The following is a 27,955-nucleotide window of genomic DNA, read 5'->3' as shown; positions in this document are numbered from 1 at the left end:
AAAAAATAATTCCTTACCAACACCCTCTGTTAAATTTGAAATAAATCCTAGAAAAACTAAAAATTTCATATTTACTTACTATATAAAAATTATTAAAAAAATACTTTCAATAGTAGCCAAGGTCATAATGAAATATTGAAGAAATTATTCCATCCGAAATGGATAGAAGTATTTTATTTTAAAATAGAATAAATGGTAAATATAGCCAGTCTTAATGTTCAAGAGATTACAGATTAGAATATTAAAAGTAGTCACCATTAATGCTTGTAGCACCTGCATAAAGTTGCAAAAGAATTTGTTTTAAAAGATTTAAAATAATTGTTACAGCGGTCAGATATTAAATATCTTGGTTGGAATCTGAAATTAAAGATTAGATTGATATCATAAATCTCGACAAAATAATTTAATCAGACTGGCCTGGTGAAGAATATTAGATTCAGATCCATTGGCGTATCCAGAATTTTCATAAGGGGAGGGGCAAAGAAATTTGGTAAAATGTGCTATTTATATTTAATGATTCCTCATTAGATTTTTAACAACGGCCAGCCCAATATTTTAGCCAAAAATTATTACCCAAACCTGTAGATTCTGCTCATACTACTAAATCAAAATTAGAAAAAAATAGAGATTCAAATCAAAATTAGCAAAAAAAACGAAATTAAAACTACCCCCCCCCCCCCCGCCACATCGCCCATATGTATGCTTTATTTAAATGATACTATTGTCGTAATTATCTAACCCTTCCAATTTTAAAAACGATCTTGCATTGTGCCCCCTTCCTCCACTGGAGTATAAGTCCCTGGCATCCTTAAATTGTAGTTATAACCTTAACTCATATTCTAAAAGTTATACTAAATATTTTTGAATATGGCTCAAAATATAGATTAAGCCATTTTATAACATATTAACATTTAATATAACAAATCATTCTTTATATTTTTAAAAAAATTCTATCAATGAATTTTTTTAAATAAAATTTATTATGTATAAATTTGACGCCATTTATAGTTTTAAAATTAATCGCTAAAAAGAGAAATCCATTGATATTATTTAATTGTTTATTGATAAATTTTAATTAAGATGATCTTATTTTATAACTCTTAAAAAGTTTTAAAAAATGGTATTTTAACTGAATTTTGCCCCCCCCCCCCCATCTAATATTATATAGGATTCAAGACTATAAGTCTAATATATTTGAATCGAGAATAAGTTAATATTATATTATGTTATATTTATGCATTCTTGTTGCCATTTTTTAAAGTATATAATATTTAAAATTTGATTTCACTGATTATGAATAATGAGCTTATATATACTAAATATATGTATGATTTCGATTCAATTGGCGGTTTTTTCATGTTATGTTTTCAAGATCATTTCTAAAAACCAAATATTTAAATAATTTTTATTTATAAAATAAATTTCAAAATACCTCTTTTTTAAAATATAATATTTCTATAAAAGTTGTAAATTAATTAAGATTAAATTTAGCATTAAAAAAATTAAAGAAAGAACGCATACATTATTTTTATAAAATAATCTTAAATTAAAATTTATTGTAGGAAGACATAATATGATCGTTCAAAATAGAAATAATCATTCACATTTCATCGGGTTGAATTAATGCGCATTTGAAAAAGTGTAAATATGATATATAAATTTTACCTAAATGTGTAAAAATATATTATATTACATAAAGTTATAATTTGTATAAAAAAAGTTATAAAATCAATATTTCGATACGTTTTATAAAAAATACAAAAATTTGGTTTAAAAAGTATAATATTTTAATACCAGGGATAAGAATTTAATTGTACCCAATTTGACCGAAAAGCATGTTATGTGGAAATATTTATAATGAGATCCCATGTATAAAAAAGTCAAGACAAAAATGATTTTAAAAAGAAAATATTTTCCAGCTTTTGGTTAACAATTTTCAACGCATAATTTATAACGTGGCTCTAGAATAGGGATATGACGGCAGTTTTCATGAGCTACTTTCTCATTATTTGATATGTTTACACATGATACAATAGCTTTAGAATAATCTAATTCAATAAATATATAATAAAAAATACAATATAATCACTTTTAAAAAACACATATTATAATTTATAATAAATAAAATCCTTAGTTTGAATGAAATGGGTTATTTAAATTAATTAGTCCAGGTAAAAACCTTTATGACATCCAGGCTTGCATGGGGTCCATGACACCAATATCCAGCTAAACTTTATACCTAACTTATTTCGATGTAATATATCATTATTCGAAATATCATTATTGTTGTCCTGCATTGATTTTGACCGGGAAGTATTTTGATTATTATTACTATTATATAAATAATTATTATAATTCCCATGATTCCTATGTAAAGAAGTGGTTGTGATTTCGTGTGCCACTGGACTAGTAGTCTTTGTATAATATTCCACAGAAATTCTGACCTTTTCTTTGGGATTCATTACGACTAACTAAATAACAAGAATATATTCATTAAATTATAAAAGGTACTAATTTACGTATAACATTAGATTGTTGTATAAGGGACCATGACTAGTTGTCATAACGATATCAGGGCTAATAGATTGCATATCGAAAATATCCTGTCCTAATTTCACGCTAAGTGATTTAGTGAATTTCTGAGGTATTATTTTAGAAGCCAATTCATTCCTTAAGGCTAAAATAATTTAATTATAATTTATACATGAGTACATATATATATATATACATGTACAAATAATTTTTCCAAACAGTTAATTATATTACCCAATGTATTTGAGTGCTTGACGAATGAGATCTTTATATTAGTAGATAATTGAGGTATTTTTAGCAAAGTTCTATAACCTTTACAATTTAAATATATACATAATAATTTATTGTGAATAACTTATTTTATTTTAAACCTGTTATTTTTGAGGAAACATAAAGAATTCTCTTGAATTTCTTACAATCATTACTTATCCCTCCACATATACCACAGGAGTCTTTTGTTATCTTAGAACCAACTACACCATCACAACCAATGGGCTATTTAGATATATTTTGGGTTATTTTAAATTCATTAGTTATAGAATTTAACTCTATTTCTTTTCTCTTTTATAATTTATCTATTAATTTATTCCTCTCACTGATTGATCTGTTTATTTTAGATTATATGTAAATATTATAAATTTACTTGACATTTCCCTCTAAGGCAAATGCGAAGATCATCAGAATCGTAGTTGTTTGATTTCCCATTCGAACTACAAATAAAGCCATCAGGAGCATCAATGCCGCGATGATTGCATATTAATTTGCAAGAATTTTCCGGGGAACGCTCAATTTTAGAACCTATGATTATAAATTTTATTTATTTTGTCTAACTTATTAAATTTATATATTATTTCTAAAAATTATTGATAAATTAATTTTAAAAATAAAATTTAGATATCATATAGTGTATTCTAATATTGTCTAAAATGTATAAAATTTACAAAACTATTATATTTTTATGAGCAATTAGTCAAGAAATATTACAGCTGTAAGCAATTTTTTCCAGGTGATTAGAAAATCGCGTGTTTCTGTTTCGACTAGGATTGATACTAAGCTTATCAGACAAGCAAGGGACTATAAAGTTTTCCATTCTTTGAGGAGAAGTGCATAATTTAAATAGATTAGACTGTTCATCGTTAGGAGCAGGGCACGCTTTACTGAAGATAAATATTTAAAGACATAAACTCTTTTATAAAAATATTATACCGGGCGAATAAAAAGTTTTAGAAATTTAATTAAAGTAGCAATACCTTTTATTGCATACTATTTTCCTATGTGCCAAATAACTGAAACAAGGATCGTGATGCTCATTGATTGGACATGCACTCCATTCACCCCATAGCCATGTATTTCTTTGTAAATCTTTAGCACATTATTTTTATATGTATACGCTATATTTAAAAGGATTTGGGTGCCTCCTTTCTATAAATTTTTAGGGTTGTATTTTTTTAAAAATAAATTTGGTTTTACAATTTTTTTTTAAATTTTTTTTCAGAAATTTTTTTTATTAATTATTTTGTAAAGTTTATATCTCATTTTTAGTCACATAATGTCCTCTTTCAAAATTGTAGAAAAAAAGTCACTATAATTTTAAAAAGATACATGTGACTAAAAATAAATTTATATACTTATTATTTTAAAAAATTATTGTATATAATTTACCCATTATTATTCCATTTTTAGGGATAGGGGTGAGAATTATGATGTTTAAGAAACTTACAAATTTTTAATGGGTTCCTAAAAAGTTGGGTGATAGGGAATAAGATATAAGCTATATTATATTTTATAAATAAAATTGGCAGGGCGTTGATAATTAAATATTTAAAAAAAACTACAATATATAATTCTTTATTCTAAAAAAGGAAAATGATTATATTACTTTGATCAAATGTAAGATATTGTGACCTGCCGGCATCGTGTTTTGATTTGTTGTAAAGAGAGATCTTATTTATTTCTAAAAATAAAACAATCTTTAAACAATATCGTTTGAATTTCAGAACATCTATAGGTGTCTAGAAAGTAAACTAAGATTCTATGTGTAGTGAACTAAATAGTCCACGTGAGCATAAAAAAATTAATTAGTAATTATATCTGATTTTTTTAAAAAAATAGTTATTTTTATAATATAACCTGATTGTTTATATTCGCTTTTGGTAATAATGGAATTCGAAATAGTTTCTTCTGGTGGCATTATGCCTTTAACTTCCATAACCCTTTCTTGAATGTGCTGTCTTTCAATAGCCCAAGTATCCGTTGTGCATTCCCTTCTTTGACACCACTTAAATTAGACAATATTGAGGGTAATAAGTTAGAAACTTAAAAAAATGAAGCCTTTAGTTAATAACTTATCTATTTACTGAAAATAAAATAAATTTTTTCAATATAAATTCAACTCTCAATTTTGAATGTCTCAATGGCATTATTATTTCCAAGAATGAAAGTAATATTAGAGCCCAACACAAATTTCCAGGATTTTATACCAAACATTCATCTATCCATCCTTTAATAATCCTGAATCACTAACCAGTTAAGATGTTAGAAGCAATGATATCATTTAAGAAAGTCTCTTCTTGTGGCATTGATGGCTTTCGGAGCCATATACCTACAAATTTTAATTAAACTCTCGATAACACCATATGAAAATCTACTATCACAACTTCCGGGTTGTTAAATCTACTTTTAAAAGTAGCACGCTATCGCTACCGCTATTTTACAAAAAAGTAGCGCTACTTTTTAAGCTATTTTAGAATTTTTTTTAAAATATGTTTTACATCTCTATTTCCATAATATAAAAAATATGACTAAAATTTCAAACATTTATATAATTTTTTTTTATTGCATCTCAATAATAATAGTAACATTTTCATACTATCATCTCTAAGTCTAAAGCGATGATCAGAAAGTATAAGCTATGACTAAATAATCGTTCAATACTATCACTTGAGAGCAATGCAGTATTAAATTTGATATACATATTTTTTATATAAGAAAAATCATCAAAAATATATATTTGAGTATTTTTAGTTTCAAAAAAATGCATCTAAATGATTCAATAGTATTATTATTTCATATCTAAGGTGGTATTTTTGATGTGGCTAGGGTGTCTAAAGTTAAAATAGTAATAATTTGAATAAAAATTATGCAGGGGATAAGTGGATGGTCATGTTTGCTAAATAGTCAGGCAACCAATATTTAACTTTTTATCTATTGAACCAATTTCTCTCGTTAAAATGTGAAAGGTGAAATAAGTATTTAGTGGTTAGTTACATCCAAATAATAATTTATAAAATATTATCATTAATAGATGAGTTTGATGATAGAATGAAATGTTAATATTGATTATTAATTGTAATTTAAATTTATAATATATTTCTTGAATAATATTTTATGGCCAGAAACATACCATGTTTGAACTGGGTAGGAAAATCAACTTTCACATAAACTCATCTAGCTAAAAAACTATTATAGATACAGATTTGATTCAACTTTTATTTTAAGGATTGGGTTACATGTTGATATTAAATTTGTTTGATATATCACTTTTACTGTTTCCTAGTTAAAACTACTAATCTTGTATGATGATAAAACCTTCCGTCACATCTTACAATAAAATTTATACCCCGTGTCAATTTTTTTTATCGAGATTATAATATTTTGCGAATTCAAGATAAGGAAATTCCATATTATCATCATTTTCCAGGAGAATTAATTTATCGATATGATCTATACCAAAATTATCTTCAGTATCAATTTCTATGGTTGACAATTTAAATTCTAAATTATTTTGAATAGTGTTGTTAAACGGCTCGATTTGAGCGGATTTTTTAAAACGGCTAACTCAATATTTTATCCAGAATAATATTACGCAAGCCTGAAGATTTTGCTCATAGATAGCACAAAAGTCTAGACATTTATTAGCGAAGTCTCGAGGTTTGGAGAATATTTTTCTGGCTAAAATATTGAGTTAGCTTTTTAAAAAATCTACTCAAAACGAGCCGTTTAACAACATAAAAAAATCATGATTTTAGAATTAATTTTTAATATATTTTAATAATTTTTATGTGTATTTATTATATAAAATTGAAAGTAGCGAGCTACCGCTATCACTAATTTTTTAATTGTAGCTACTTTAACAACACTGTACAAGTACAACTTACAATATTACTCAATCATTTTTTTTACAATAATTTATCATTCAATTAGACCTATATTTGAGTCTCTCTATAATTTTAAGCAAAAGATGGGGACTCAGATCCATGGTCAGTGTTCCGACAAATAATTTCTAATATATTTCGGATAAAATTCCGCTTGGCCTATCTATTAAAACCTAATCAGCATGCATTTAATATTCCTGAAGGATTAGAATGCTATATCTTCAGGGATCTATGAAATACTTTTAACTCATTTAGAATGGAATATTTTATACCGTTTTTCTGTGAAACCTTTCCAAAATATACAACTCTCAGCAAGTTATATTTTAAAATTTAATAATTAATAACTCAATCATTCTCTCGGTATTCAGAAAAGAAATTCGCTAGGTCCTGCATTATTTTGTCAAAGCATAAATTAGTCATAATAAATAATATCTCCAAAAATAGTGACCTTAAATTGAATGTTTGGTATCTAGATGATGATACTCTAGCTTTACCTTACGATGAGATCATAAAAATACCTGCAATCAAAATCGTTTAACCCCTAACCGGGACTATTAAAGCGATGCTCACCTTTAGAATTAGATAGTTAACAAAACTCATAGGCGTAAAGATTTTGCAAGGGGGAGGGGAGGTGTACTATTTGGCTAATTTTTTCCCTATAAATTTTATTGGAGGACGTAAAGTCCACATATTACAAGCATTTGGCTATGTTATATTTTCTAAAGAATAATCTTTGGTTCTTTAATATTTTAAAAATTTTGAATTATAGCCATTATTTTAAAAATTATTATCTTTATTTTACATTTCAATTTAATGTTTATAGTGATATATACCTGCAGAGATATGATTTGCATGGCCTGGCCTAGATATTTTATTTCAAAATTCGGGCCGGGCCTATCCGGGCTTAGGACTATTCCTGCAGGTCTGGAAATTTTAATGGGTTTAAATGATATTCATAAGGATAGATGAATTTCAGAAAGGGGGGTCCCCTCTACGTCTGACGGGGATAGACCTCTGACCCTCTAGATATCAATTGGTATGAAAATTTGCAAAATGACATTATTTTTAGAATACTCATGATCTCTATAACTAGCCTATTTCGTCCAATTTATAAATCCCAAATCCCAATTTAGAAATTTAGAAATCACAATTCTTTTTTAATTGTGCAAATTTTACTTTTAATTAACAAATTATTATTGAAATTTTATATACTGAACAAAAAATATTGACTAATTTTGTATTTAATACTGATATCTGAATATACCAATTATATATTCATTTTATACTAGTAAAAATCAAAAGATATATACCGATCTATAAAATACTATGAACTTCATGAAAAGACTGAAGGATTTACTTATTCGTCAAATAATATACTAAAAATTATTCTTTGATAAAAATAATTTACCATTTGATGTCCACATGTTGAACCAGCTAAAGGTGAAAATCCTTTTGTACGGCATATACCCGGGATATGAATGTGACTGCACCACAACCTGTCACAAGATACAGGGATGATCTTATGCCTCTAATAAAATGTAATATATTACAACCTTATATTCCTTTCAAAAAACAGTTTAGATCACAAGAGCTATATTACGTTTATTTCGTTCGAATAGCAAGAGTAATATACAATCTAAGGTTAGCCTCAAACTTAGCGATATTACGCAATTTCGTTTGTTAACATAAACTTATTTGAAAAGAAATTCTCCAAAATTTAGCCCGACCTCAAACTAAGCTATTTTTTTTTTAAATATTGAGATCGAAATAGTAAATAAATTACTTGAATTTAATATGTTAGCTTTATTTTATTAAATAAGAGTGAATATGTTATATTTAAATTTAATATAAAAGGAAGTAAACAACGGATGTTTTTTTGCTTGTAATGAAATGAAACTAAAAAAGGATTAGTAAATAACTAAACCTAAACTATCATGTTAAATGCTTTAAAAAAATAAGTATATGCTTAAATTGAATAAATCTTTGTAATCTATTTTATTATTATATTATGTTTGTGTTATTTTTCAATTAAAAAGCAACTAAATTATAATAAAAATATTCAATTTATAACAATAAACATAAAAATTCAATTATATTTAATATGATGGTTTAAATTTAGTTAATTACTAACTCCCCCTTTTTTTTACTATATAAATGTATTTCTAAAAAATATTTATCAAAGTATTTATATTTTAATTTGATATATATTGTTTTATATTTAAAATACATTTCAGTGTTGTGCAGATATAATTTAAAACAGTTCCAATATTTTTTAATTCGTTTGTAAATAAAATTATTGTATATTCAAATACTTTTTTTAAAGTGTATGTATTTATATTTGAATCTGTTTTTTTAATTGTTAAACCCTATACTGCCCAAACCAAGATAATAATACCAATGAAGGTTATGTATATAGTTATAATTTTTTTCACTATTTCGATTATTTATAATGAAGAATAATCAGTTTAAATGTTAGTTTACCTCTTAAAAAATAAATAAACTCTTAATAATTGCATGCAATTTTATTCTGAGATTAAAACTCACGCCCGCGTTATCCAGTCTCACCATATTATAGGTTTTATTAATCATAACTTAAAAAAAATACACTGGGCACCATGATCAGGGTTGCCATGTCTCCCCCCATCAGCGGGAAACTCCCGTAATTTTTTTGTTTACACGTAGACATCTCTTTCCCGCAAAACTACCGCAATTGGAAATCTCCCGCAAAATTCTACCGCAATTTTTTTTTTAAAATATTTTAACATTTTTAATATAAAGTAATAATTTTGAAAGACATTAATTGATTATTTTTATATTTTTAAAATAAATTTTAAATATTTTTTATAAAAACATGTCTAGTTTGTAAATTTCTTTCTATCCTGTTTCATTTTTATCCAATAATAAATCAACATCATTTCATTCATATAAGTCAGTACAGGGGAGTTAATCAACATCGATTGCAATACAAAAATATTCTCAAAAATAATAAATAATACAGATGCAACTACATTTGAGGAAATCGTATACATCTATCATGTAGTTCAACATTCACAGAGCTATATCATCACAATGTGGGTCGAATCTTTTTCTCATGATATTTAAAGACTCCAATATAAGTGCAAACTTTATTTGTGGCAGAACAAAAATGAGCACGGCTATCACAAGTATTTTAGTACCTGAATCCTAGAGGTCAATTCTAGACGATTTGAAAGATGGGCATCCATATGCAATTTTAACAGATGCATCTAATAAGGGAAATTTTAAAACATTTCCCTCTATCCTTAGCTATTTCAAGAAGAATATAAACATTTCAAAAAAACTTAAAATTTTTTCCTCGGATAGTGAAAAATTAAACGATGTGACTAGCCACATAATGGTAAATATAGCTGATTCAGGGTCATCAATGATTTGCATGTCAGCATTCTGCGTTGATAATGCATCTGTAAATTTTGGCAAAAACCAAAGTTACCGAATTGAGGCAGCACAATAATGAATTAATATCAATTGGCTGTATATGCCATATACTATATAATTCTTGTAAGAGGAGCTACGAAATTTATCTATACCTATCAGGTGGTTGTCATTAATACCTGCCATCGATAGAATTTTGAAATTGTACAAACCCTTAAAAAAATACTTCTTAAATAAAGATTTTAAAAGCTGTCCTAAAATTTTGAAAAATTTTTTCGAGTATGAAATGGCAAAAGCATATTTGGGATTCGTTTCACATAAAGGAAATCTACTTCATTCAGTTAATATTCAGTTGCAATCAGAATATTCTTTATTAAAAAGTTTCACAAAATCATGCTACAGCTCTGTTCATCTCTACAGTTAAAAATTGATAATAAATTTTATGGCGCTATTGCTAAAAATATTATATTAAAATGTTCAAATAATACTCTAATTAATACATTTTTAAATGAAACAGATATTTTTATTAAGACAATTTTAGATTATTTACAATCAAAATTTGATTTTAATAACTCTATTTACAAATGTATAAATATTATGACCTTGGAACAAAAACCATCAATTGATGGTTTTTATAATTTAATAAATATATTAAAAATACCCAAAGACATTGATTTCTTGTTTGAGGAGATTGTAATTCTCTCTATTTTTTATGATTCACTAAAATACTTAAAGTTAGATGGTCTAAAAACAGAGGAGAAATAGGTAAAATTTTTACGTAATAACGATAAATCCCCATGCTTGGAAAAAATATGCGAGTATGTCTTCTCCTTACCTCATTCTAATGCCTCATCTGAGCGCATTTTCAGCCTGATGAGGACTGCCTGGGAAAAGGAGAGAAATCGGATTGCTTTAACAATATTAGAGGCCGAGCAAATATATAATATGTCATGCCAGGAATTTTATAAATATCTCAATAACGACGGTAAACATTTAGTTCTATTATTTAAATCTCAAATAAAATATATTTAAGTTTTAGCAATGGCGCCATAAAATTTATTGTCAAATTTTAACTGTAAAGATGAACACATCTGCAGCATAATTTTGTGAATCTTTGTTAAGATTCTTCTGATTGCAAATAAACATTAACAGCATGTAGTACATTTCCTACAGTTGAAATCATTCCTAAATATACCTCTGCCATTCATTATTGAAAATGTTGGACAGCTTTTATAATTTTTATTTAAGAAATATTTTTTTAAAGGTTTATAAAATTTTAAAATTCTATCGATGGCAGGTATTAGAAACATATCGCAACCAAAATTGTGCTGACTCAATTCTGTAAATACACTCTGTTTTTACCAAATTCACTGAGACATTATTAGATAGATCAGAAAGCTGACATGCAATTTATAGATAATCTCGAATCTGCTATATTTATTACCATTATATAGTTAGCTATATCTTAAGATTTTGCACTATTTGAGGGGAAAAAATTTAATAGTTTTATTAAACAACCTTAATTTTGTTGAAATAACGGAGGATCAATATTTCCCTTTATAGATGCATTTGTTAGAATTGCATATGTGTTCCCATTTTTCAAATCGTCAAGAATTGACCTCCTGGATTTAGGAACATTGATGATAGCCTTGCTCAATTTTGTTCTACAAGTATAGTTTTCATTTATATTTGAGTCGTTATGGGAAAAAGATTCTACCAACATTGTGATGATAAGTATCTCTATAAATGTTGTACTACAAGATAAGTGATTACAGGCGCGTAACCAATGGGGGGGAAAGGGGGAAATTTCACCCCCCATAGCAAATTTGACTGTTTTTCTAAATATTATTTTAAGATAATAAAAAATTTTACCCCGACCCCCGGACCCCCTCCCCTATGCCCCAACAAAATTTTTCAATATCAAGCAGAGTTTATCCTTACTGCTAGTTGCATTAATAAATTATTTTCCTATAGCTCAATACTATGTAGAAATTTACAAAAACCAAATTTCAATTTGGTTCAAGATATTGATTTGGAGGAAAATGTGGACAGGAAGAATGAATGTAGTTGAATATTTCATAATATTTATATAGACATTGAATTAAATCTTATAAAATATCCAATTTCATTCCATTCTTAGATACTTTTTTATCGCAAATTAAAGTACGGTTTTTAGATAAAAAACAAGTCTTTGGTAATCTTCAAATTTTATTACCAAAAGACCCTTCTTCGTTTTCTGATGCCATTATTGGTATAATTAAATATTTAGCAAAATTTTATTCCTATGATGTTGATACTGAAATCAATTTAATCAGTGAATTCGAATTGTGGTATAAATATTTACTACGTTTATTATTTTACCTGAGCATGCTATTGATGCGCTCAATCGGTATAAGGAGGCTTAATTTATTTTGAAGGTATTCTTGCATGTTTGCCTATTACAACATATACGAATGAAAGGACCTTTTCCAAATTGAGAAGGTTGATAACTTATTTACAAAATACTACTTCTCGGCTAAATGGGTTAGCTATGTTAAATATCCACAGAGATTTATTTCCAACGACAAAGAAAATTCTTGATGAATTGGAAAAATTCCCACGCAAATTAAAAATCGCATTATAATTATAGTATTTAATAAATTTTTTATATAATATTGTATTTAATAAGTTATAAAAACTTGTTCTTTAAAAAATTTTCTAGTCAATATTTTATACTCACTACAATTAGAATTTTCAATAAAAAAAATTTTATATTTATATTATATGAGAATTTAAGCTGAGGCTAGTTTTTAAAGCAAATTTTATAAAAAAAAAATTGACACTAAACTTTATTTCAATTTTATATTTTTTTTAAAAAATTTATCTATAATATACCTAACTTAAAATAAAAATTGGGTTATAACTTTTATTTCTTCTTATATTCATAAGCGCGAATTAGTAATCAGGAGACCCAAAAGAAAGCGACTACTTACGTCAACGCATAGGAATTCAGATTATAAAATCTAATTTTACACGCCATAGGTTCATTCCCCGAGGAGCCGATTAATCTAGATTTTCTTCTTCTTCCCTAAATTATTTAACCCCCCCCCCCCCTTATTCTTCATATAATCATTTGCATTTATTATATTTCTATTATATCTATTATTATACTTTGTATTATGAAGTCCTTGTTTATTAAATTTCTTGAATTTTCTAGAATTATGTTTTAGACAGGATTTTATTTTTATACTATCATTTTGTCAGATTTAATTTGTCTTTATTAATAAATGTTAAATTTAAAAATTAAAAAAAAAATTTCTTAAATAATTAATTTATAAAAGGAACCAAAATTCAAATAAAAATTAAAAATATTAATATAATTATTATTGAATTATGAATAATTTAAAAGAATAGATCAAAGATATGACCCGGCCGAAGGTGAGGAAAAAGCTGGCCAAAGGGGGTTTGGAGGCTAAGCCCCCCAAAAAAATCCCCCTCCCCCTATAGGAAAATCCTGGATACGCCACTGAGTGATTACAATATACGCAACTGTAGTTGCATCTGTATTATTTCTTATTTTTGGAGTACCTTATGTATTTAAACGTGATACGTGATAATTAAATACCTATAATGTTACACACACACACACGGTAGATTTCCAATTTCGGTCGATTTGCGGGACATTCGTATAAATTATGTTTTTAATTGTAAAATTAAAATCGTTTTTTTAATAAAATTTTATCTTGTTTACATTCTTTTATATTTAAAAAAAGATCGTTGGTTTTTTTTAAAAATTAATATATTTTAATAAATCAAGATGTTATTTTACCCCCCCCTTCTCCACCCCCCCCCCCCGAGACCAAGTCACACGTTATCGACTTTGTATTTATAAAAAAAAAATTTAGCAATTTTTATATTTCTGCCGCAATTTTCATATTTCTCCCGCATAATACGAAATTTCTCCCGCAATTGAAAATTTTGACCTGGCAACCCTGACCATGATTATGAATATCAATATTTTTTTAATATAGCATATAATAATAGTTAAAGAATATAATTCTTATTATTTACCATTCTACAATGCTCGAATTCTTTTCCAAACTCTAATTGACATTGATTGGTAGGATCGTACCGTTTACCTAATTCAGTTAAGGAGAAATACTCGTAATGCTCGCGATTAGCAGTGGCATCTTTCAAACAATGAAACGAGCTATGATAAATTTGATTTTCACATTAAAAATATTAATATTTTTGCAGAATTGGCAAGTCAGACAATTGATCAGTCAAATAAGATCAATTTACCTATACCTGACCAGTTAAATATGGTTAAATACTCAGTAATATTTATTTTTGGGATTAAATCTTCACATAGTTATGGTTATACACTTTGATATAATAAAATAACATTTATAAACAGTTTCACTATGGGTCATCTGCCTTAGAAATGAAACCTTACCAAATCTGACCCCTAAAAAAACTATATTAACAAAATTAATGATCCACTTTTTTGCAAAATAATTTTTTTTGACAAATGAATTCCTCATAGTCCTATATTTGCACTATTAAAAATGCGAGAAATACTTTTTTAAAATGCTCTCCTGAAAATTTTTCTAGAATGAATATAGAACATTATAATATTCAGCCGACGAATTATAGTATAGTTTAAATCTAATGAAGAACTGAATCAAAATGAAAACCTCCTACTCAACTTAAGTGACAGTATTTTACTAAGTAAATATTATCACCCTATTTTACTTTTGATTAATCATAACAAACTCTGTATACTATTTAAAAAATAAAAATATGATAAAATTTTTGCAAAGTCGCAAGCAATTTCACAATAGTAAAATCCTTATAATTCATAAGTGTTGAAAACGGGTAGTCCTATTTAATTCACGAATAGGAGAGACTAAAGTCCCCATTAATATAAGTATTTTTTAAAGATTACCACTTATATTACGAAAACTAGGTTTTTTTTAGGATATTTTAAAAAAATTTTATGAATTTTTTAAACCTTATAATTACGTCTTCGATCCAATCTTAGCGAGGCCTTAAAAAAATAATTGGACCGTATAAGCGTATATATAATATATCTTTAAGCGTTGCTAATATAAACTTTAATAATTCATGCATTCCTCGTATACTGCATTCAGACCAGTGAAATTCTCCAAAACTTGCACTCAAAAATGGGGTCATTATGGTGTTGATCGAATAGCAACTATTATCGATGCCGTCATGTCCCAATCCCAATCTATTAGAATAATTAACGCGTTTAAAGATAGGGATGGTAAAATCATGATTTCATTTTTATAAAAAATAGAATTTGACTAAATTTCATATTTTAAAAAAACCGATTAGATGAAATTTCAATTTTTTTTGTTTGTTTTAAATCAAATTTTATAATAAGTTAAAAATAATTTTAATTAATCCAGAGAATAATTATTCCTGAGTCCTGAGACATATTTATTAATAGAACCTACATACATTTTATGACGATATTAAACATCTGTTTTCCTATGAAATTTATGAATAAAAAAAGGAATATTGAAAATGATTAAAACGTATTTTATCATAGATTTAATGTTAAATATTTATATTAATTTTATTAAAGTACACTGATTCTGAGTATATATTTTTTAGTTGACATTTTATAACTAGAATTTGGTTATATAGTGCATCTGAATTAATTAACCATAGCATGTCCTTTAAATTTAAACAATAAAAATAATTTTTATAGTTTATAATATAAAAATAAATTAAGGAATAAGGATTAATACAAACATATAGAATTTTTATTATAATAAAATTTACTTATATGCAAAATATTATAAAAATGAAAATATATTTTCACTATCATCCTTATTCCTTTAGCTAGTAAAAGCCACCTTTAATTAAAGATTATTATAGCTCGTTCAAAGTATGTTTCCATTTTTTCCTTTCCGCGTTATAACTAATATCTAATTGAATACTTTAAAAAATATCTTTGCCTTAATTTTTATAAAAACTGTTTTTAAAAAGCCATTATAACTATACTAAAATATATCAACACTATATATATAATTATAAAATCTTTAATAGATTAGGGTCCATTTTCAAAAAATTCCTCTCCACAGAAACATTATTCCTTACACGTGTGCGATCTCGTGAGCTATAACGATGGCCGAAGAAAATCCGCTATCTTTATTGATCGTGCACTTAAAGGATGAATCGCAAAGACTTGCCAGTGGAGCCAAGCCAGCCGGTCCAAAATCATCTCTCGTTATAAAAATCGCCGCATCGTAAACCGGCCTATGCCCTTTCCTCATAGCGTACACGGAATTTATTTTCATGCACACATCTTGGATACTCTCCCTGGGTCTTGATTGATGGATCAAATATCCCTTTTTTAGTTTTAAAGTTGTTTTTTTTTGTTTTGTGTAATTCAAAAATTTATGTTACATATTTATGTAATTCCCAGGAAAGAATATTCGGAGAGACCATGGTTATGGTGAGCCCCAAAACAAGTGTAAAAGTAAAACTTTACTTGATCTTCTAACAAATAATGTCTCGGCATTGACTTAATTTCCTTATAATAGGATTACATTTCAATAAAAAAAATTTTTTAAGTAATTTTTTTTAAATAAAAAAGATAAAAACTTTCCCAAGTTTTTTTTTCTTTCTTAAAATAAGCTAATATTTTCTATAAAATTAATGGGGTTTTTTTCTCTTGCCCTGTAGAAGATAGTTTGTTTATCATCAAATGTTTATTACTTTAGATTTTCAAATGATTTTTAAAAGTTAATTTTAATGGTTTAAATTTAAATCCTGAAGTTGTTGTAGCCAGAGAATTAGATTATTTCATATCCATTTTTGTCACCAAATATTTATAAAATAAATTAAATTTTAGCCAATATTACATCATCATATTAAAAATAATAGAATAATTTAAATTGCTCTCCTGTAAAATTAGAAAAACTGGAAATGGAATAATTATTCTCATGGGAAGAAGAGTGTAATTATAAAAAATTTATATGTTGTCCAATAAAAAATTTCTTAACCACATAATACCATTTTTTTCAGTGCAATTATTTCTTTATTTGAATGATAGCATATTTTCCATATTTTAGTTTTAAAAAAATTAGCCCTTAGGCCGCATTCTTCGATTTAATTTGTGACCTAATACAGAATTTTATTCACAATAGCAAAGCAGCCTAGCCAACATTTTTTTATTATTTTTTTAAATGATCAATTTTGACATTAGGTGTTGAAATTTTAAAAGTTATTGAATTTAAAAATTGCTATTACGAACAGATATATTTTTGAATTCTTAAAAGAAAAGACGAGCCGCCTAAAAAGGAAACAGCAACATTTATAAATTTGTAGCCTCCCCTCACCCCCTACTGTTAAATTTTCAACATTATTTCGTTCTTTTTTCTTAAATTGAATTTTCATTTCATACCCTTAAAGTTATAGTAGTTGAAAACAATGTTATATGCGAGATGTAATTAATATTGCAACTATAAATGTTATAATTTCAATTTTTTTCTTCAACGTCAAAGTTAAAGAGATTCTTTCTTCCTTATTAAATACCTATAATTTTTGGCTGATTTTTTAGACATTGTTTAAATTTGATATGAAAGTAAATGCGGGGTAACAAAGTATCCAAAGAGAGACTTCTAAATATTTTCTTTAATAGTGAATGAAATTTAAAAGTCTGTAATATCTTGTTTGCGAATTTGAAATGCAAAAAGAAATATTTTATATTTATGCATTTTAATAGGCCATAATCTAAATTTCATAAATTTGCGATATTACAAATAAAACTTTTAATCTATTAAAAAATATCGATTCCTATGTATTCCGCAAATTTAATGAAGCATTTGCTTCGTTTTCATACCCCCGCCGGCACAGGAGCGAATGTTGTTAAACGGGTGGATTTCGCTAATTTTTTAAAACGTCTAAATCAAGATTTAAGCTTAACCTTGTGATTTCTCCAATAGATGTCAAAACCTTTTTGCCATCTATGAGCCAAATATCCAAGCTTGCGTAATATATTTTTGACTAAAATTTTGAGTTAGCCGTTTTTTTTTAAATAGGCTTTGATCTTGAGACAAACCAATTATGTATGGGTGCCAATCCTGCTTTCATTATAAACAATAATGCCGTTTAACAAAACTAGCAGGAGCCACCCATAAACCCAGGCTTATTATAAAACTGACCACCTTTTATTACAAATAAATAAATAAATATATATATAAATATTTTATTTTTCTTATAATTAATTTTTTTATTACCAGGGATTCTTCTAGCAAGAAAATTTCCTTTACAACTACGTTTATCCTGATTATCATACTTTTGTCGTTGAATATTTGATTCACCTGAATTAGAATTAAAATAATTTATTGCGAGGATATAATAATGTATCGACTTTTCCTAAAGTGGCCTATTCTCACGTTGATCCCAACTAGAGCCCTCTGTCCTGTACGGCCTATTTTACAGGTCATAGAAATCAGATCTCGATTGAGTTCCAAGAGAATGTTACCCAATGCAACGATTGGGTTCAATGGGACAGATTCATTTTGGGCTCTAGTCCAGTTTTTATGTCCATAATAAAAAAACTATTTAAAAAATTAAATATTATCATTGATAAATAAAGCAAGGTTTCACCATTTTCATCAAGAATAAGAGGTAGGAATGAACGAAATCTTTTCCGTGAAAGTGTTGAACAGTTAAATCTGCGGCCACAATTACTTCTAACGTTTTATGGGCTAGAGGAGCTCTGAGATCCCGCGATCTTCTTCCCGAAGATCTAGCTTTATTAGAATTAACATGTAAAGAATAGAGTAAAAAATTTTTTTTAAAAATGGGAATATTGAGAAGACTAATTAGGAAGATCTATATTATATTCGGTCGTCTGTTCAGATAAATTTTTTAGGCTGGACCTGGTTTAAAAAAAAATCCTTTTCAAACCTGATCCGGTATTTAAATATTTTTTTCGGGCCCTATCTTGTTTAACGCCAAGCATGGATCGGATTTTTAAAATTTAATCCTTCAACCCTTATTTTAATTAAATTTGCTGTTTTTTTTAAAAAAAAATTTTGAAGGGAAATAGAAAAATATGAGCAGAAAATGAATGTTATAGTGCTATAAACGTTACTTCAAAAAAGAACCACGTTACTTGTTACATCTGAATAAAGGAACACGTTACCGTTACTCGTTACCTTGTGAAAAAAGGACGCGTTACTGGCTATTCAAAAAGTAACGGGTTACTCGTTATTTAAAAAATTAAATATTAAAAAATTTCCCCATATATATATAAATAAAATATGCAAAAAATAATTATCTTTTTATAATAATTTTTTTATATATAATTTATAAATAAAATAATATATTATATGATAAGATATTTTTGTAATAATTTTTTATTTATTTTTTAACAATAATTGATTTTTAAAATTTTGATCAGATAAAAAGAGTGCTTTGTATTAAACAAAGCTTTGACTGTCCTAAATACAAGTACAACTGGTGTAGAGGATGGGAGGATTGTATTATATTAGATAAATAAAAATTTTAATGGGGGATTTTATTAAAAATTAAAGAATAATCTTTATTTTAACATGATCAAAAGATACATTAGAACCTCATCCAATTTTTAAAAATCTTTATTAGAAAATAATCTGTACGTGTGTTGTTTTCAAGTCTGCCTTTTCTTTGTCAAAATCTTTTCTCAAACAAGAAATAAGTTCAAGCTTCCTTCTTATGCTGACATTTAGTTTTACGAGGGCCAATCTGATTTAAATAGCGGGTGAATTGTTGCTGATAACATATATTCAATTGAAATAAAATAAAATACTATCAAAATATAAATTATGAACTATACTTCAACTGTATACCTTTAAATGTCCTACAGAATTGCATTAATAAGTGGTTACAAAATGAAATTATTTAAAGCCATTTTTTAAAATAGTTATAGTGGGAGTAAAATTTCTCAAATGCATTTTTTCTTCGCTCTCTAAAATCGAAAGAGCCGTATGAAGAAGGTTCAATAACCTATAAAATCATATATAGCCATCAATATTCACATTATCTGAAAATCTTTGTAATTTGGATTAATCATAAGATTCGTCAAATCCATTCTCCTTAATAAGACTATATTAATTTCACGGAGTTATAGAAAGAGTTCCAAGGTTAACCAGATATCTTATTTTCCCTTTAATGGCTGCACAGTTTGGAGGATGCCCATGTTTTTCCCATCATGAGGTTAAAATATTTGAATTGGGACACAATTTACATTATAAAAGCTTTGTTGTAAAAAATGTTTCACATTGAATTACTCACCTTCATCTAAAGAAATTGGCATAATATTCTTTATGAAATAAATATAATATTAATAAGAATGGAAATTCACATACATTGATCGATTTAAATATTAATTAGATTAATAATCTTGATTGAAAATTTAACAACGAAAATTCAAAATAAAATGAAGGAATTTTGTAGTTGATGTACATAAAAATTCGGCTTAAATTTTTTATAAAGGTAGCATCGTTAGTAGCGACGTTACTTTTTGACGTTAATTTACAACACTAATGTTAAATAATCTATTATATAATTTTCCACCATTGATATAGGGCAGGCTTGCTAGTATCGGATCATTATTAGGCATTAGTTTTTATTATTATGCCTTGCAAATTTAAAAATTCTAATTTAATATAAATAATTGAAACTTTTTTTAGCGAAATAAGGGACTATTTGTTTTAATAAGTGGGGAATGGAGTTTTATAAATTAATTTTTAATTAATTTAAAATTTTTACACAATTCATTTTTAATTTTTAAATGGAAAATATGCCAGAAATTTATAAAATCCATTCCCCGCTTATTACAATAATTAATCCCTTCTTTCGCTTTTCAAACGAAAATTACATAAAAATCCCCTTTTCTGATTTGCGAACATGTCACATTTTTGGAGAAAAAAAACAATTATTTCTTTTATCGAATAGGGAATAATTTTTGTACGCAATCAAATTTTAACCTTTATTTCGGCGTTTTTTCGTATTTGTAATCGCGTTTTGGTTTGAAATGTGTCTTCTCTTCCTTTTAAACTTATAATTTTCAATGCTCTCATCGCTAGCACTTCGATAACGCCACTTTTCATAAAATTGATTCTCGCAAGCTTTCAGTTTTTTTTCCTTTTCGTATATAATAAGAATAATAAGAATTAGAAAATATTTGATCAGTACAAAAGGTCACAAAATGAAAAAAAACTAATCCCATCCTTCAAAAATTAAATAAATAAAAATCCTTATCTCGTCAGTGAAAATATAATTATAAAAAAAATATCCAATCTTATTTTGGACCAAATCTTTCCTCATTTAATTACAAAATATAAAAAAGCATTCAAAGGTCAAGTTTAAAAAAAATTAATACTCAGACTTTTTTATGCTGCATTCATATTTAGTGAGAATTCGTGGCGAAGTATATAAAAATACAGTATATTCTGCATATTTTGTGGCGAATTCACGCTACTGAGAATGCAGAGTAACTCCTCATTCACAGTTAGAGTAAATTTATAACGGAGAATATAAAAATGGAGCGTATTTTGTATAATTCACCGCGAATTACCGCTTATGAATGAGGGGTAATCTGACGTTTTAATCAATATATATTGAGATATTTATTAACATTTTAAATAAAATTTGGCAGAAAAAGACCCCACCCTTTGAAGGTCGATACCGAGGGAGTAATCTTTGGAGGTTTTCAAAATTATTATCGAGAATATAACAGAAAAAAATCAAAATTTATTTCTTTAAAATGGTTAAATTCTGTGTGGTGGGGGGTGGGGGGTAATTTTATCCCCTTCCTTACCTCCAGAGGCGTCACTGCATATGTTTGATTCAATTGAACAAAAAAAAATTTAATTAAGGCCACATTTATATTAAACGCGTTTTGATCAACCAATAGATATAAATTTATAAATATGAAGTATAATGATGATAACGTTATGATAAAATTTGAAAAACATATGTTGCGATGGGTTGATAAAAAATATGCGAGCCAATTATAAAAATAATAGCGAATTCGATAAAAGTGTATATGATTCTTCTTAAATATTGTATAAATTAATTATCTCTATCTTAAATTAGTTAAAACTGAATCAGCTGTAATAACGCTTGTTAAATGATTGAAGATACGCGTTTACTATAAACGCAGAGTAAGTTACGTTTAGAAAGAGTACATAACATTTATCTAATATTTTAGAGATCCAGAGTTTCCTCGCGGTAAACAGATTGCATTAGTTTTTCTATATATATATATCCTTCTACTTTATGTAATATAAGCATTTTATTTGAATAGAAAATCAAATTTATGAGATTGGTAAATTGATTAATATCTTACAATTTCGGATATCTCTAAAAGGCTCTTGGCCACTAAAATATGTCCTGTCGTATAGTTAAACGATGTAGAACCATTATATATGTGCGAATACTTATCGATGCTTCCGTCGATTAAATTCCATATGTTATCGCAATTAGCTTTTATAAAAAAAAAATTTTTTAAATTCATAATGAATAAATAAAAATAGGCTACTTAGGTTGAAGGGTACAATATTATAACCGTAATCCCCTCCTATTCGAGAAAGCAAATTATTAGAAATTTTAAGGAGCATCTCTCTAAACTTTTCAATTTATCAGGGGGGCTAGGTGCCAACAATATACAAATTTTATATATTTTATTTAAAAAATATCTTGAAGGAACTCTTCGAAATTGAAAGAGCTCTTCAAAATTCTGCCAATAGCCCTTCTTTAGTGACGCCACTCATAATTTCACTATTAAGTAAAATATAAATTATACTTGATATATGAGAGTTCGAATTCATCAGTTGTAGCGAATGTTTTATTGTAACCTATATATTTTTTTTTAAAATTAAACTTGTATTTTTTTTTGAAATTATATCTACCGTTAAAATTGAGCATAAGAAGATAAAGCAGGATTCCTTTGTCATAATGTCCTTTTTAACTCGCAGTCCTTTGATACTGTCCTATATTAAATGTTAAAAAATTAAAAATTAAAACTGATAATATCACCCTATAATCAAATCATTCAGTAAGAAGAAATGGTTTTCGAGAGTCTAACTAAGTTATGATTTTTTTTTAAATATAAAAAATAAATTACTTATATTCCCAAGAAAAAATTTGACTTGAAATTGCCAATTATAAAAAAAGAAAAGTAAAAATAAAACAAATAATCATAAAAAAATTTCGCCAAATTATTCTTATTTTATAATCCAACAAAATATTATTTTATGTATATTTGATTTAGTTTTAAATATACATAAAATAACACTTAAAAATTTATAATTTTTTTGACAATAAATCATATTGAGTGAAGAAAAAAAGATTATTAAGTATAAAATAAATATAATTGCTGCTTTATTAGTTTAGCTTGAGGTAAAAACATACTATAAAAGTATAACAATCGGTCATTAAAAATATTTAATGGGTTTGATTTTATTTTACACTTTATAATTATATCCCCCCCCCGCGACATTAAGGATTAATTTGTTCTCAAGTTTGGAAGGTCAGATTCAGAAAGAATCGTTTTAAGCCTTAGAAAAAGGAATAATCGAAATAATTTATTTATTTTTTGGGGAAGGAGAGGAAGCGTGTTATTAATACCATATATGTATATCGGTAGCACTGATTTAGGAGCGGGGGTGGGGTCAAAAAAATAAATCACATTATATTTTTATTTTTTAAATAATAAAATCCGATTTATAAATAAAAAATAAATTTTATAAAATATCACTTTGAAACCCCTTCTCTAAATACACCAATATATTTTAGTTTAAGATTTTGAAGAGAAAAAAAAATTGTTTTTAGAAATCATACTGTAATCACAATATATATGCTCTTTATAATGCTTAAGCTCTCAACCAAATATTACTATTGTTGGTGTTCACATTCTTTCTAAGCTTCTAAATTAAATAGTCCTGAGCAGTACGATCTTTATAGTACACTACTGATCCAACATTCATGTAAAGCCGGTAGGAAAAAAATAGGGTCTGTCCAATAATCTCTACCATATAATATTTACACCCATCAAAATGTAATTAATTCAATATCGATAAAAATGCAAAATTCTAAAGTAAATAGAATGAATATTAACAGCGAGAGGGTGTGGCAATGTCTTAAATTAATAGATTATCGGGTTGGACCGAGTTAAAAAAGGAAACATTTCTCTAAATAAATTTTTCTCCCATTTTAAAATTAATGAAAAGAAAAATATATTTAATAGTAAATATAGAATTCTTTTAGATTTCATATGTAAGGTATAATATATATCAGAGACCTGCCGAGGTATCATTTGCACGGCACGGCCCGGCCCGGATTTTTCTTTTAAAATTATTTACTGATCCGGTCCGGATTTTTTTAAAATATATTTTATTTATTTTTAATTTTTATAGCTAATCATGGTGATTTAAAATATTTGGTTTTAATATTTTTTTTATAAAATTTTCAGGCCCAGCCCGAGTATTTAAAAAAAAAATTTTAGGTCTGGCCAGGGTATATTTTAAAAAAATTAAAATGGCGTCATTTGTAAAATATAATTTCAAATTTGAAGTAATATCATTTCAAGTCTGTATAATCATTTTAAACTTATTTTGCAAAAAATACTGAAAAAATGTCCTAATACTGAAACGATATTCAACTTACTTGGTAAAATGATAAACATAAACGAAAATTTAAAATAGTTATAATTATTACCTTCTTTTTGAGTCTCGTCTCGTATATATATATAAATTACAAAAAAAACTTAATTATTTAAAATATAAAAAAAATGAAGCTAAATAGAATTAAATTTAAATTTATAAACTATATTTATATATGAATTAGTACAAAAACAATGAAGTCGAGGTGGGAGAAGTCGTAAGATCCTTCAAAGAGTGCATGACATGTCCAATTGAAAAAAAAAATTCCAAAATAATAATTAGTTAATTAATTTTTTTCAATAACTATACAAAACTTAGCTTGTAGGGGAAAATTATTCTTTTTATTAACGAGCTATCCATTCTCTTAAATTAACCGATATTGAAAAAAAAAGGCTAAGCAATCTATAATTATTCAATTCAAAAAAAAATTACTTTTAAATTTTTTAAATCATAATTAAACAAAATAGCCGCTATAAAAGATTTCGTAATCAAAAAGAAGCATATAATATACTATTAAGTCAAAATATAAATAATAAAGCAACTTGATTTTTGAAGAAAAGATGTTCCATTGATTATAATAATCATTTATTTAGAATTTTCTTCCTCCCGTTATCCAAGTGGAATTTTTTTTTTCTTACAAATATACTAACCAGGGGTTGATGATATCCCGAAATTAAATTTGCTATCGTTATAATATATCTCAAAATCGAATTAATTTTGTTCCCATTTTTTTTATAACATTAAATTAGATATAATCTTAAAGCTTGAACAATAATAACGTTTTGGAAGATATTTTATAGTTATATAGGTAGGTAGACAGAAATTATTGAGATTATCATCAAAAAATAAATAAAACGATTCTTAGCCCAAAATATAAACTCGTATTGAATCATATCAGTAGTGTCTTAGGGAGGAAATATTGAACGCCAGCACTTTATCCAAAATTTAGAGAGCTCCCCCAAAATTTAAAAAAATATTGATTTATAATTATTTTTTAGAGTTTGAGCATAGATTAAACCCCGAAAGTTTGAAAAGTCTAGTAACGTCCTTGAATCTGATCATGTTTAAAATTTATTGGTTGAACAGAAATCAGTGATATCTGAAATCTTCGAAATTTCAAACAAAAAACCAATTTTTGCTTGAATAATACTCTATATAGTCAAAGTTATTCAGTACAACTTAAAATAATAGATAAACAGATTTATTTTTTTAAAAAAAAATTTTTTTAATGAAGTTTCTTAATAAAAATAAATACATGCCGCATTCTCTTTCAAAACCGCTTTTAAAAATTAATTAAGAAATTTGAATAAATATAACTGGTTTTGTATTCTTTTTTAATAATCTTTTCCCGTTTTCATTTTACATTCTCTCTCATAGGCGTTGCCAGGATACGTGGGAGGGGGTAGAGAGTATACTATTATGCGGGGTTTTCCCCCATAAATTTTATTGGAGGTTTGTAGGTCCATATATTATAAGCCTATGGCTATGTTAGATTTTGTATAATTTTGGATTTCACTTTTTTTCTAAAAATCTATGAAAGGGGGATTAACCTCCTCACCCCTAGCTAGACCTATGTACTTTCTAAAATTTTAATGAAATATTCATCTATCGTACTCGGGTGGGATCTTCGTGGAGTTTAATTTTTATTTATAGCCAATTTGCATCACCGGCGCAATCGAGGGAGTGGGCCCAGTGTTGCCGAAATATTAGATTATTTTAGGACTGCAAAATTTCATTTTTGATTCGAGTTTTGAAAACGGCAAGAATAAAATTTTAGCCAAAATAATATTATGTAAGATACGAGATTTGGCAAACAGAGGTACATACCTTTTTGCCATCTATAAGCAAAATCTCCAAGCTCACATAATATTATTTTGGCTATAGGGGCGTTTTACAACACTAATTTAATTCATATTTTAAGCTGCATTTAAATAAAAAATTAGAAAAAAAATGGGGGCGGGGGGAAATTAGGATTTAGGAATAAATTTAAATTCTATCCTTATCAGAGACCTTCAGGCCCAGCCCTAAGCCCCGCCAGGGTACACAGGGCCACCCAAGCCGGGCCGTATATTTTAAAACCAAATATTTTAAATTATTTTCTATAAAATTAAAAAATAAACATGATAAATTTTTTTTAAATATGGGCCGAGCCGTGTAAATGGTATCTCTGCAGGTCTCTGCTTTTTATATTAGCTATTATATCCTTTCATTTCTTTTGATATTTTTACAAATGAAAGCTGCAAAAATTTTATAAATTAGAGCAATTCTCAAAATATTTATACAAAAATTCACTCCTATTTCTACCATACAAAACTACAATATTAATGTAAAAAATTCATCGATTTATCCCCCCAAAAATCATAAAAAATTATAAAAACATATGATGAATTTTTTTTTTAAAGATTTAGGCTGATTTTAAAAAAAAACACTCTTTAATAAAAAAATAATAGATTGATCTATTTATATTCCCCCTATAAAAATCAGTTTTATTATTTTAATTAGAAGTTGAACAAACTTTTGAGCACTTAAATATTTAATTATTTTTAAAAAAATAATTTAATTTTCAGAATAAATAAAAATATTATATCTATGATAATTATAAGATAAATATATAGAAATCTCTTGTTCTTTCTTTAAAAAAAATTAAATAATCTTTATGTGTTCTGTTTCACACTTTGGCAATCTTAACGTAAAAAACCAATTTTAAGAGAAATTTAATGGGCTAAAAAGTTTATAATTTTTTAAAAAAATAGCATCCAAATATTCGGGAAAAAGCATCACATGCTCAGGCACTTTTATCATGGGAGTGGAGCTGATATCGTCATTAAAACAATTGAATGAGAGTATAGGTACGGGTTTTTTTTTGCCAATTTAAATTTTCTATTTTAGGGAGGGAAGGGGGTTTGTAGAAGAGATTGATCATTACTCATACTAATGAAAATCTAACAATTAGGATGTCACATTTAATTTAGGCTCAAGTGGATCCATTAGAGCAAATTTTTTGTTTCCTCTCCTTGAATAATTTTGGAGAGAAAAAATAAATTTGACAGGCTAGATGTTACATATAATAATCAGAAACCTGCAGAGCTCGGACATTTTTTTTGAAGAATTTTTTTGGCTCAAACTGGCCTGAGTTTTATATTTTCAGGCTCGACCCGGATTTTTAATAATATTATGTTTATTTTATTT

The 27,955-nt window shown here is 26.6% G+C and overlaps 1 protein-coding gene across 1 annotated transcript; it reads right to left on the bottom strand.

Moving 5' to 3' along the window:
* Positions 1–1,822: 1,822 nt before the first annotated feature.
* Positions 1,823–23,210, bottom strand: LOC135926502 (A disintegrin and metalloproteinase with thrombospondin motifs 2-like). Its single transcript, XM_065462404.1, has 21 exons — positions 23,142–23,210; positions 23,015–23,095; positions 22,909–22,960; positions 22,453–22,589; positions 21,089–21,245; positions 18,723–18,868; positions 18,350–18,433; positions 16,206–16,456; positions 15,193–15,327; positions 14,148–14,286; positions 8,095–8,214; positions 4,663–4,810; positions 4,412–4,486; positions 3,783–3,894; positions 3,517–3,689; positions 3,176–3,330; positions 2,904–3,027; positions 2,767–2,844; positions 2,520–2,677; positions 2,180–2,471; positions 1,823–2,048 (listed from the first exon to the last, which is right to left on the bottom strand). Exons 2-21 carry the CDS (start codon positions 23,057–23,059, stop codon positions 1,927–1,929), a joined length of 2,703 nt encoding a protein of 900 aa, XP_065318476.1. The 5' UTR covers positions 23,060–23,095; positions 23,142–23,210; the 3' UTR covers positions 1,823–1,926.
* Positions 23,211–27,955: the final 4,745 nt, after the last annotated feature.

The sequence above is a fragment of the Gordionus sp. m RMFG-2023 genome, chromosome 3 (genome assembly GCF_954871325.1).
Source record: "Gordionus sp. m RMFG-2023 chromosome 3, tfGorSpeb1-WG-v2, whole genome shotgun sequence".
Taxonomy (NCBI): Eukaryota; Metazoa; Nematomorpha; class Gordioida; order Chordodea; family Parachordodidae; genus Gordionus; species Gordionus sp. m RMFG-2023.
Note: the sequence above shows the minus strand (reverse complement) of the source record. Positions and strands in the feature narration are given on the sequence as shown.